Here is a 13,773-nt window from a genome sequence, read left to right on the forward strand (position 1 = left end):
TTCCACCATGAAAAACGAAAAAGAAATTTAAGTTTTAAATGAATTGAAACTCCTAGATCTTTTGAGATTCATTGAACTTTTCAATGGCGTGTTTAATCTCGATTATGCCCTTCAAGTTTGCGACTGGGATGCCGAGGATCACAAACAAGGTGTGAATAACCATACGAATCTACGTGGTGCACTCAATGCTACTATCACCTAATCAATGTGCCGGTTAGCCACACACGCTCCATTGATCTATGATAAACATCGAGCCACCCTTCGCCACCAATGTCAATCCCAAATTAGTGTGCCGGTTAACCACACACGCTCCACTAACGTTTGACAAGGGTACGAAGTGTAGTTCCATGGATTAGCATACAATTTCACATTTTGCCTAAAGTAACTAGAATTTGGGAATTTGTAAAAGCATGTAGTTACTTTGTACTTCATTATACTTATAATGGAAGGTTTCGTCCTATCCTACCCGTTCGGCTAACGACCCTCCACTAGTCAAGAGTGCGGTGGGTAAGAGTAGATACCCATTCAATCGCCATTTTATGGGCAATTTCCTTAAACACCCCTTATAGACCAGCTTCGTGAATGAGGCCTACTAACGGTAAGACTGACTGTTTACTCATATATATAATATTAGACTTTTAATGTTACATATATATAGTATAGGGTGTATTTTACACTTTTAAAATACTAGGTGGTCTAATTTAATTAATTATACTTTTAATTTAATTAAATGTAAACCAAAACTTTATGGATTTATTAACTCTCTTTTAATTATACACTTTAATTAATTAACAAAACCATAAGGGTGTAATTTGAATTTTTCAAAAATACGAGGGTTTTAGAATTTAACATTTCAAAATCAAACTTTTAATCAACTTTTTAAATTCCAAAACTTGAGGGTAAGTTTTGAAACTTTTCAAAACATTTTGGATTAGAATTTAAATATTTCAAAATTAACTTTTAATCAAAAATTTAAATTCCAAAACTTGAGGGCAAGTTTTGAAACTTTTCAAAACATTTGGGTTCAACTATTCAAATTTCAAAAACAAAACTTTTAAGTTCAAATTTAAACTATAAAACCTAAAGGGGAAAAATGAAATTTTTCCACAAGATAATTCAAATCTAAATTCCAAATAATCAATCTTTATCTAATAAAACAAAAGATTATCTAAATTTTGACAATTATCTTCTATTTTGGCAAAAGATTATCTAAATTTTGACAATTATCTTCTATTTTGGCAAGGATAATCTCCAAATATTGATAAAAATTGGATTTTATTAATAAAAAATGTTTTAGGTAATTATCCACAGCCAAAACAGGTCAAAATCCTGAAATCTGCTCCATCTGCGACTCTGACTCGTCGAGTCTAGCTTGGACTCGTCGAGTTCACTATGGACTCGGCGAGTTCAGCCATGGACTCGGCGAGTCCAGCCCCCAGAAACCAAAAATTTTCGATTTTAAGCATGAATAATCAACTATAGCATCAAATACATCAAACAAACATCCCTAGGCTCTGATACCACTGATGGGTTTCGAGCACTACATCAATCCTATGGTGTACATGCAAACCCTAATAGCTTTGGATCTAGTTTGTCTAATGAACATGCAATTGAATATCCAAAGCTATAAACCCTAGATCTAATAAACTATAACTGAAATTAGGATTTAGATCTTACCTTTGATTGTTATATAGCAATAACAATCAATCCTTGGCTTTAGAAAGCTTAGTGCCTCAAGTGTTGCACCTCTAATGGAGTCACAAACACCACTAATCAACTTGGATGAAGAGGGAGGAGAGAGGAGGCACCAAAAACGGCTGGAAACCCTAAAGGAATAGTTAGCCACGTTATTGGAGCTTAGGGGCTCCTTAAATAGGTAGGCAATTAGGGTTATCTAACAAGGAAACCCTAATTTGACTGCTTAAGCTCTAAGCAGCCCATGGACCCCTTCTAGAACATGCCTTGTACGATTTCTAATGGGCTTCCCCATAGAATTCGTCCAACCTATTATTCCAAGGTGATCCATAGCCCAATTATGTATTTATCTTATAATTACACAATAAGTCCCTTAAGTTTAATTAATCTCTTTCAGCCACAAAATTAATTCTTAATTAATTCTTGACTAATATTAATTAAACAATATGATTTCTCCTTTAATATATTATTCTCATAATATATTAATAAATCATAATTAAACCTTTCTCTCCTTAATTCATCCCACATATTGCTATGGTGAAGGCAACCCAAAAGGACAATGCTCATAATCGGGTCAAGTACATACCAAAATAGTTATGGACTTAGACACTAATCCAACAACAATAACCTGTTAACTACAATGCTATGAAGTTAATATAATAGGATCATATAGCTAAAGACCAAGCTTACCAACTTCCTCCTAAGAGTAGTATACCCCCCTCGTCCCATCCGATGAGCATACTTTGACATCATTCTCGCTTTGATAGTCCTTTGTGACACATTCTGTCAAAAAAAAAAGTAAAATATTTGTCAAGCACTGTTGTAACCCAGTTTATGATAAATAAATGAAGAAGTTTTGAAAAAAAAAATTTAACATTAAACTCTTCTAATTGCGTATATGTCACGAATTTGTTCCAATCATCTTTTTCAGTAATTAGTGCACGATAACGAACGAGGATTTTTTCAAGCTTTTTGGGATTGCCTAGATGTGGCTTGATGTAATCTGCATACAATTTCCTTCTGAAGTTTCGTAGAAGGATACCAAGCCTATTCATCACAAATTGTTTTCCACTTTCATGAACTTCAAAATAGCGCTAAAATGAAACAACAATGAATATGTTAGTATTTAATACTTGATTTTTACATTTAATATGATATGCAGTTTAAAAAAGTAAATATCATATTTACTATAATCTCTTCCCATAGTTTGTCCTTCACTTCCTGTTTTACTTTTTTCCAGCAAAGAGCACTTAATCCCACCTTCTCGCGGACAAGATAACCCAAATAACTAACAAACACTGCATTATTCTTCCCTGTAAACTTACCCAATTCATCAAACCTGTCACGTTTTTTTCTACCACCAGAATTGACATACTCATTCTTCAGCTTTAGCAATCGAGTCATGCCCCTCTTCCTATTTGACCTTGTAGGAACTGTGTTTTGGATTTCTTCTTCCGAATCTGAATGGCTATTAAAGTCAATGTCCTTATTTTCACCATCTTCTGTGTCTGAATCATATTGTTGGTTTCCATCATCTTGCTCATATTCCGTATCATAGTCGGACATATCCTCATGTTGTTCCTTGTTCACCTCCATGATTCTTCTGTTGACATGAAACATAGTAAACAAGTTTGATTATTTATATGTTTAATGAAAAGGTATGAATAACTAATATTACAGACAATTGTTCACAAACACATTTCATCGAACAGTTGGTGTGCAACAAGCACACCAATATGAAGAATCAAAATTGTGTGTTTTATGCATGATCCCATAATCAATACAATCAATAACATTGACAGAATACACAAACAATATACTTACAGTAGAATGTGTGATGAATGATGAACTGAATTATAATCCAATTGGGATATAACCTAACGCTAAACAATACAATGGTGGAATAAATAAAGGTCTATTAAATATTAAAATGAAATACTACGTCCTAAATTGATGGTTGTTACCAATATTTTACCGGATTCTCCTTGATCCGATGGATTGATCTTCATAGTTTTGGCGGTGAGATAGATGACGATTTCCCGCTTTGATTTGGAGCCCAAAAACCATACGAAAAAATGTTTGCCTCCCATTATTTTTGTTTAATTTCGTTTGACGAATTCTAATGTTTTCCAAATTTTGATCTGATAGTAATCCCACACGATGAGGAGCAAAAATCGTGGTTTGGAAACATGTTCTGGCTTTTCAAACATTATTACGATTTATTTGGTATTAATAGAAATATTACATATTTGGTCCTTCTAAATTAACAATTTAATTTTAGGATACAACTATATGACTATTGGAAATAAAACAATATTTAAAATTTAAAAATATATATACAATGGAAAAATAGTATTATATAACAAAAATAATACTAAGGTCTAGTTAGCTTACTAATTTTTTATAATCATTTATATGCCATAAATTCATAAACCATTGATTATCCACCTGCAACCCGTACCCATATTATAAACCCATTTTGGTCCCAAACCATTACCAACACCCGTACATGACCTAATAATGGTCAACCCGTACCAACACCCGACCACCTGCAACCCGTACCCATGTTATAAACCATTACCAACACCCGACCACCTGCAACCCGTACCCATTTTGGTCCCAAACCATTACCAACACCCGTACATGACCTAATAATGGTCAACCCGTACCAACACCCGACCACCTGCAACCCGTACCCATGTTATAAACCCATTTTGGTCCCAAACCGTTACCAACACCCGTACATGACCTAATAATGGTCAACTCGTACCAACACCCGACCACCTGCAACCCATACCCATGTTATAAACCCATTTTGGTCCCAAACCATTACCAACACCCGTACATGACCTCATAATGGTCAACCCATACCAACACCCGACCACCTGCAACCTGTACCCATATTATAAATCCATTTTGGTCCCAAACCATTACCAACACCCGTATGGATATTACACTTAATCAGTGTTGTAAAACTTGCCGAGTTGGCCGATTACTCCTCCGAGTACTCGCTACTCAGCCCCTTACTGAGGCGAGTTACAGAATCCCGAGTACTCCTCGATCGTCCCCTTACTAAAGTGAGCAATGTTGTTAAACTCGGTCAACTCGGTGATTAATATGTATAATATACTTAATGATTTATTATTTAACACACACACACATGTGAGTATTACTACATATATATCTTAAATTTTCAGTAATTATTCACGAAATGAGACCATTATGTGTTTTTTTAGTTTTTTTGTATTCACATGTATCACATTTTTTATACATTTCAATCAATTTATAATTTTAACTTATGATTTTGACATATATAATTTCCCTAAAAATATTTCTACATGAATTAACAAATCCGAGTACTCCCCGAGTACTCCTGAGTACTCGCTACTCGGTAGTCGTCCGAACAGGTACCGAGTAACGAGTTCTACAAACTTGCACTTAATTAATATTATATATATATTGTATGGTAATAATAAAAACAAAGAAAGTATGGATATTACACTTAATTAATATTATATATATTAATGTAAATATTATATTAATGTAAAACACAATATCGGTAATCATTATCATAGCCGTCGTTCAAATTGCACCTCCCATGTAGCTTGCTATTAATCGGAAGTGATGGCATGCGTCGATGTCCCTTCAGCTCCCAATGATGATCCATTTAAACCCTCCCCTTATATCAAAATCGTCATTCTTACATCTTCATTACCAAAATACGATAACTTCGATTATTTTCTCCTCTTCTGTGAAAAAAATCCGACGATCAATGTAAACAAAAATGAATGCTGATCCATGGGCAAATCCGAGGTTCCAACTCTGGAGTGTAAGCAGTGAACCACCAAAAAACACACCATTAGTAGAGTACGGGAAAGCAAATGATAAGAGATTCACTATTAGAGTTTTACATGGCGGGTTTTTCACAGACAATACAGGTAAGTGGTATGAAAAGACAAAAGTTCACTTTATTTCTTTTGTCAACATCGATTTGCTCAACATGGAGATGCTTGGTCGTTTTTCCAAAAGCTTGGGGTATACAACTATGGGTAACTGGTATCATATGCCAACCGAAGAACATTATGGGTTGTCAATGATTCCAATTTTGAACGATGATTGTTTGGGAACTTTCAAGATGATCGTAAGGGCACACCAATTCCGAGAGATTGAACATCTGTATGTTGAAAACAGGCCTGTATATGTTCCAATCAATTTCCCCCACTTTTAGATGAACTCACCATCCAAAAGAGTTGAGAAGTTTATTCATCTGTTTGTAACAGAACACCCAATGGCAACAGTTGATGATGGAATAACATACATCAAGCATATGCTAAACATGACCATTCCAAGATGAAAAATGGAAGATGCAATGGACATGGCCAAGGAGAATCTGATTTCATGGAAATACATAGTGTAGGAGACCTATGTTGTACTCCATTTTATGTTTTAGACAGAGTACATATGAAACTCTTTTTTGTAAGCAATATGAAACTCTTTTTTGTTGTTTAATGTTATATATTAGATGTCTTTATTTAGTGATGTTTTGATTTTAACTGTCTTAGGGGCAAAATGGGAAGTAATTATAATATTAATTTTATATTGTATTTCATACTTATAACTAAATGAGTATTGTCCCTGTTTTGCTGCATTGTTTTGTAAAAAAAGCAATGTACTTTGCAACTTAGTTCCATTTTAGAGTTATGTTATTGGTTAGATTAGTTAGTTTGTCCCATGTTTGTTTTAAACATATGGAGATTATGCTAAAGCAGGGTTATATCAGTTAATTATTTGTTATTATCATAAAACAAAGAAAATGTTATAATTTCCCACTGAAATTGTGTTTGAGATATAAGGGTATAATGGTCATTCAGTATAGATAATGAAAAGAAAAAGGAAACATCACCTAAGGGTATGCATCATCATAGTATTGATGGAAAAAAAATAAGTTAATCTTGGATACATATATGATGTTCATAACTACAATTAAACAAAAAGAGTGTGAGAGGAATCAGGGGTATTTTTGTTATTTTTTTTATTTCAAATTGTGAAGGATAATTAAAAACAATGTGCAACCACAATTACATTTATTGTATCAAATGAGGAAAGTATGATTGATGCTTACTGTGTTTGTCTTAGATCAGTTCTGGAGGAAGAGGGGTATTTTCATCAAATATTTCTCTTTTAGTTCATTGTTTTGTTTTTTTCGTAACCTAATAACTTATAGACCAGTCACCTCAGTTGATAAGTGTACATATAGTTAATGGTATATTTTGGAATAGCATGGGTTCGAACCCCCACTAGGAACAATTTTTTTCTCTCTTGTTTTTTGTTTCTCGATATGTCATTGATCATCCACAGCCATTGCGTAAATATGAACTTTGAGACAATATGAATTCCCATCGAATCATTCTCTGCTTACTACAAACGCATTGCAACTACGTTTATACTTCAACCAGAAATTGATACTTCAATCTGAAATTCATACAGGTACACATACTACATTAATTTATACAGGGACATAAAAAACAATTACCCTCATAATATGAATCTTTGCTATTTCGTTTGGTAATGATGTGTATCATTATATATTCTTAAATTAACAAGTATTTGGTTTCCAGTTATTGGATTTATTTGTAATGTGATCTTTTTCGTTTATGCACACCAACTGTTTGTTAAAATGCTTCAAGGAACAGGAAACATATATTGCTTGTTGATGTTGTTGTAAACTGAATATGGATAAGTCTTGGATAGGAGCCTACAGAACATCAGAAACGTATGTAAAGGGTGTTGCATAATTTTTGAAATATGCAGTACACAATTACAAGATTTCTAAAAATATGGATCCTATAGATACCAAAAAAAAGATAAGAATTCCATGTCCATGTGTCAAGTGTGTAAACCACATATCTCATTCAGTTGATGTGGTATATGATCACCTATTCATGAATGGAATTGATCAAACATACACGAATTGGAATAAGCATGGAGAAACAGAGGAACCACCCAGAAATTATATATATGAACATAATTTTGACATGGACACGTCATACGTTGTTGATTCCATGAACATGAACACAGAAATGCCAACAGATGTTGCAAAAACAGTAGAGATGGTTGAAGTTGTAGAAGAAAATGTTATTGGGAACCCTAAGAAGTTTAGAGAACTGATAGAAGATGCCGAGAAGCCCCTATATAAAGGGTGTCCTAATTTCACAAAATTATCTGCAATCATACAACTACTCAACTTGAAGAGTAAGTATGGAGTATCAGATAAGTGCTTTACATAATTATTAGTTTTGATCAAAAATATGTTACCAGAAGGAAACGAAATGTACAGTAGTACATACGAGGCCAAAAAAGCATTCAAGGCAATGGGTTCAGGGTATACTAAGATACATGCATGTGTCAACAACTGTATACTTTATAGAAACGAATACAAAGACATGGCATCATGTCCTACTTATGGTAAATCAAAATGGAAGGTCGATGAACAAAAAAATATAATTTACAAGAATATTCCTGCAAAAGTTTTGTGGTACTTTCCAATTATTCCGCGCTTGAAACGACTTTTTTAGTCTAAGACTACTGCAAAAGATTTAACATGTCATGCAACAGACAGAAAGGTGGATATTGGTGTTTTAAGTCACCCAGCTGATTCACCAGCATGGACTGCCACTGATGACAAATATCCTGACTTTGCTAGCGAACCAAGAAATTTGCGGGTAGGCATTTCGGCTGACGGGGTCGATGTGAATAGAGGAAATAGGAATCATAGTGTGTGGCCTATTTTAACTGTCATTTACAACCTTCCACCATGGTTGTGTATGAAGAGAAAGTTCATCATGCTTTCGTTATTGATCGGGAACACCAGGAAACGATATTGATGTGTTCCTAGCACCTTTTATTGATGATCTGCAATTATTATTTAATATTGGAGTTGAAACATACGATGCATATGCACAAGAGCAGTTTAAACTACGTGTAGTTGTGTTATGGACTATTAATGATTATCCTGCTCTAGGTACATTAAGTGGTTGTCCTTACAGCGGATTTCAAGGTTGTGTTGTGTGTGGCGCAGAAACACACTGCATTAGACTCCCTGAATCGAATAAGCAGAGTTATGCTGGTCATAGACGATTTCTACAGTATGATCACCCGTTCAAAAGACAAAAAAAGGAATTCAATGGACAACAAGAGTTCTCACCCTCTCCAGAACCTATGAATGGGGAGGAAATATATAACATGGTCAAATTTATAATTAATAAATGGGGAAACGTGTCTAAGGGAAAGGAGGTAGAAATCCAACAATCTACAACTGGAAGAGGTGGGAAGATTAATAAAAAAAGAGAAAATCACACCAAGTGGGTACTTCAGATGTGGGCCAGCAAAATAATACATACTGGAAGAAATTCAATATATGGTATAGACAACTAAAGTATTGGCGCGACAATTTGATTCCACATTGTATAGATTTTATGCATGTCGAAAAGAACGTGGGCGAGAGTTTAACCGGAACTGTGTTGAACGTTCCCGGGAAGACGAAAGATGGTTATAAAGCTCGATTGGATTTGGTTCATTATGGTTTAAAACCGGAGCTGCATCCTAAGATAGAAGGGAACAACACAACACTTCTTGCAGCAGGTTGTACATTGACAAAAGAGGAAAAAGACAAATTCTGTGAGACTTTATACAACTTAAGGGTTCCTCAAGGGTATTGTTCTAATTTTTCTAGTTTGGTGAGTCTGAAGGATAGGAAGTTGATCGGACTAAAATCACATGACTATCACATGCTCATGTAACAATTTTTACCCATAGCAATTCGATCTATTATGCATCCACCCACCAGAGTTGCTATTACAAGGTTTTGTTTCTTTTTCAAATCAATATGTAGCAAAGAAATCATATTGGATGAGCTCGATAAGTTGCAAGAGGAGTTATGTGTAACCTTATGCCTTCTTGAGAAACACTTTCCACCATCATTTTTTGATGTGATGATTCATTTAACCGTTCATCTAACTAGGGAAGTAAAATTATGCGGTCCAATATTATTTATATGGATGTACCCGTTCAAAAGGCTTATGAAGGTTATTAAGGGGCACGTGCGAAACAAAAATAGACCAGAAGGATGCATTGCAAAAGAGAATGTTGCAGAGGAGAAGCTTTAGTTTTTTAGTGAATTCCTTAAAAATATGGATACTATTGGTATTCCACCTGACAATCATAACAAATGTGGAATTCATAAAGGTGTAGATAGTAGTTCTATTACGGACGGTACTCCTCTATCAACTGCTAAATCGGTAGAAGGATCTGCAGAACTATTCAGTAAAGCACATTTCTTTGTATTGCAAAATACATCTGAAGTACTCCCGTATATCAAGTAAGTTTTTTACATGTATGTTTTTTTTGTTATAATATTAACATTAACGTATTGACAGACGACACATGAAATTTTTGCAACATCAACACCCTACTAAACGAAAGGCACAGCTAGAACAAGAGCACAATAATACATTTGGTCATTGGTTACGAAAAGAGGTATATTCTTTTCATATATGTTGTGTTTTTTGTTATGTATTTATTTATATCTTAAATTCATAATCTAATTACTATTCAGGTAGAGAGAGAGTTAGGGGGCTGTAGAGAAAGTATAATAGAGACAATGAGATGGATTTCACATGGACCCAATAAGAACATTATTAAATACGATGTATATGCTATCAATGGATATACTTTTCGTACAAAAGCTCGTGCAGGTAAAGTTTATTAAAACAGTGGGGTTAGTGTCGTTGCAACTGACACACACATCAGTAAAGAAGTTGTAACATATGCCAAAAACACTTATTATGGTGTTTTACAAGAGATATGGGTACTAGATTATCATTTTAAACGAATTCCAATTTTCATGTGTGACTAAGTTGACAATAGAAATGGGGTAAAAAGGGATAAATTGGGGTACACACTAGTTGAACTAAAAAGATTAGGCCATAAAGGTGATCCTTTCATATTGGCCTCACAAGCACAACAAGTATTTTACGTGACAAACCCGCTCGATCAAAAAATGTCTATTGTGTTCAAGACACCTCCCAAAAATTATAGAGATACATATGAAGATGTAGATGAAGCATTTAGTATTGTAGTTCCTCATAATGATAATATATTGCCACGTGTAGACACACTTGACTTTCAGAAGGAAAATGATGATTTTCGTACTGATTGTCATGGTATTCTTATACGTACGGTATGTGTTTCTTAATGTCATGAATCACATTTGTAGCGATAATATTTTTCCTTCTTTTAACATTTAATGATCTTTATTTTTGTTTGTAGAAGGGAAATGCCAAACCTTGATCCTAGCGTTACGTGGAGAATAAGAAAATGACAAAAAATGACGATGTACTTTCCTTAATATATTTTTACCATATTATACCATCAAACTATTCTGGTGTAATATTGTTATAACTCAAAGTTATTTTTTTTCAGTTTTTTACTGTAATGGTGGATGACATGTTATAACATAAACTGCATGTTATAGCAATGTACTTTCGTTATGCAATGTTAGACAAAGTTGTATTCTTTTCATTTATTTATCATACTATTCTGTTAAAATAAGTTGTATTCTTTTCATTTTTAATGGTGTATGATCTGGTGCAATTAAAAGAATAGATGACAAAAAGGGCAATTTGGTCCTTTCTTATAGCTCTTATTCAATACAACTATATTGTTATTTGTTTTTGTTTTTATTATTTTTAGTTTATTTTTGGTTTTTTCAGAAATTGTTTCTAACTTTACAAAACTGCCATTCAATTTTTTTCAATAATTTATACAACCCTTTAATTGCAAAAAAAGTAATGTACTTTTGTAAAATGCCATGATTGAACTTTTTGTTCATTTTTTATTCTGCCAAATGATATGAAAGATAAATATGGTCAAATTTAAGAGTCTTGCAAAAAGTCTAAAATTGTCATTTTTTGTATAATAACTTAACCAGGAAACAATTTCAGTTTTACATTAATAAATTTTCATTTTATAAAGACTATTCTTTAAACTTACAAATACAATAGTACAACCAGAATGAACATTACATAATTATAGTAACATATTCAATGAACAACCCCTTATTATACCGTTAAGACATTATTGTTCTTTTATAACTATATTTACATATAGACACATATAATAGTTGTAATCATAACTAAATGCTACCTACACACACAATATTTGTTTCTTCTCAAAGTCAATTCATAATATTTTGACACGCATAATAAAAGGTACATGACCATAAATAACCAATACTAACTTGTTTTCTTTTCTTGCGTTAACTAAGTACAACTAGTACAGAACCGCCCAATGGACACACAAATATTTACTGTGACCATATGTATCACCTTTTAGCTACTTTGTCTGTTAGGTGGCTAAAAAGGCACCAGGTTATAGACACACATAAAACTAACTCATGTCACAATACGTTTATCTACTGTCTCTCATAAAAAAGTATGACAATCTTAATCGATTCCCGTGGTTGATTGTGACCTATGGCCTCAGTGTTCGAGTGTGACTAATATTTGTCACATTTGGTATATTTAAGTGTGGTTAAAGTTTTGATTATCTATACAATGGCCACACAAACTAATTTAAATGTATCCAAAAACAGTCTTTAAATTTTTTTAGTGACCTTTGGCCCCAATTTTAATAAAAAGTGTCACAGACCATTTTTCGGAAAGTGTGATCGTAGGTCTTTTTTGTACTAATGAATTGGAACCTCTGAATTATTGTGCTGAATTATGAAAATGACCATTTTACCCTTTTATATTATTTTTTGCTGAATAAAAAAAAAGATAAACACCATACAAAATCCAAATTAATATAAATCAAAATTTATCTTCATTAATTTGTAATGATCTTTTCAGATAAATTTACAAAAATAACAATCATTTTTTGTATGTCCCAAGGGTTTCAAAGTTAAAATACAACATATTTGACATTGAAGGTCAAAAATTTTCCCACCGAGTTATGAGCTTTGATCTTTTAAGATGGGGTATTCTTTAATTTGAGCTTTGAGTTTTCAATATATCTATATCCAACTAATTTTGAGACATATATGACAAACAACTTTGACAACTTCGGAAAAATAAGCTTGCAAAATCTTCATCTATTTCACCTGAAAACCCAATCAAAAAAATAATAATTTATTAACACTCTATGTATAAAAAATTGTTTGTATGTCATTCAAAATCAAATGTTCAACGTAAGTTGCATTACAAAATATACCACGCAACAACACATGGGGTATCAAAACAAAGATGAAAGACATGATCTGGGAAAGCTTATAACAACATCCAACCTTAATGTATCATGTATAAAATAAGTATCAAGTGTTAACAAAACACCATTAAAAGAAAACTTCATAACCTTCCTAATTTGAGTTTATCAACACAAACCTCATCAAACTACTTGACATGAACATGATAGATGTTGGGTTGTTGTTATATATGTGCAAATGCTTCACATATAGGCATTCCTTCAACAACATAGATGTTGGGTTGTTATATCTGTGCAAATGCTTCACATATAGGCATTCCTTCAACAAAAATTCATCTATCATGGATTTTGAACTAGATGTATTCCAATTTAGGAAATAAAATACTCCCCCCGTCCTAAAATTATAGTCTATCTTTGCTTTTTGGTTTGTCCCAAAATAATAGTCAACTTCTAAAAATAAATAACATTTTTACCAAAATACCCTCTCATTATTACAACCAATTAAGCATTTAATGGAACATTAAATGCAAAGTAAGAACAAAACTATCATTTTATAATATAAAGTTAGTGATAACTAATATTTCCTTAATCTATGTGTTTTTTGTCTGTGGACAGTAATTTTGGGACGGAGGGAGTAGTAACTATCCCCAAAATCAGTTTGGGACGGAGGGAGTAGTAACTATCCCCAAAATCAGTCGATGTATGTTGATAAAGTGGTCAGACCATATGAATCATGGCCTGTTGATAATCGACTTCAGGTTAAAAAAAGAACAAATCAATGTATAAGAATCGATTTTTCAGGAGAAAAAGAAAAGAAAA

At 33.1% G+C, this 13,773-nt stretch overlaps 1 protein-coding gene across 1 annotated transcript; it reads left to right on the forward strand.

The window, feature by feature from the left end:
• Positions 1–7,730: 7,730 nt before the first annotated feature.
• Positions 7,731–9,860, forward strand: LOC145131062 (uncharacterized). Its single transcript, XM_079065799.1, has 6 exons — positions 7,731–7,947; positions 8,014–8,160; positions 8,311–8,469; positions 8,567–9,056; positions 9,122–9,490; positions 9,587–9,860. The coding sequence occupies exons 1-6, from the start codon at positions 7,731–7,733 to the stop codon at positions 9,858–9,860; spliced, it is 1,656 nt and encodes a 551-aa protein (XP_078921925.1).
• The last annotated feature ends 3,913 nt before the right edge of the window (positions 9,861–13,773 follow it).

Source organism: Lactuca virosa, chromosome 8, assembly GCF_052849685.1.
Source record: "Lactuca virosa cultivar CGN04683 chromosome 8, Lactuca_virosa_CGN04683_v6, whole genome shotgun sequence".
NCBI lineage: Eukaryota > Viridiplantae > Streptophyta > Magnoliopsida > Asterales > Asteraceae > Lactuca > Lactuca virosa.

Bases quoted from the DNA above. Each gene is read 5' to 3' on its own strand.
- LOC145131062 (XM_079065799.1), top strand. From the start codon at position 7,731: ATGGACACGTCATACGTTGTTGATTCCATGAACATGAACACAGAAATG. The intron at 8,161-8,310 runs GTAAATCAAAAT...GTCATGCAACAG, and splicing joins GGCATCATGTCCTACTTATG to ACAGAAAGGTGGATATTGGT. The intron at 9,491-9,586 runs GTAACAATTTTT...ATCAATATGTAG, and splicing joins CATGACTATCACATGCTCAT to CAAAGAAATCATATTGGATG.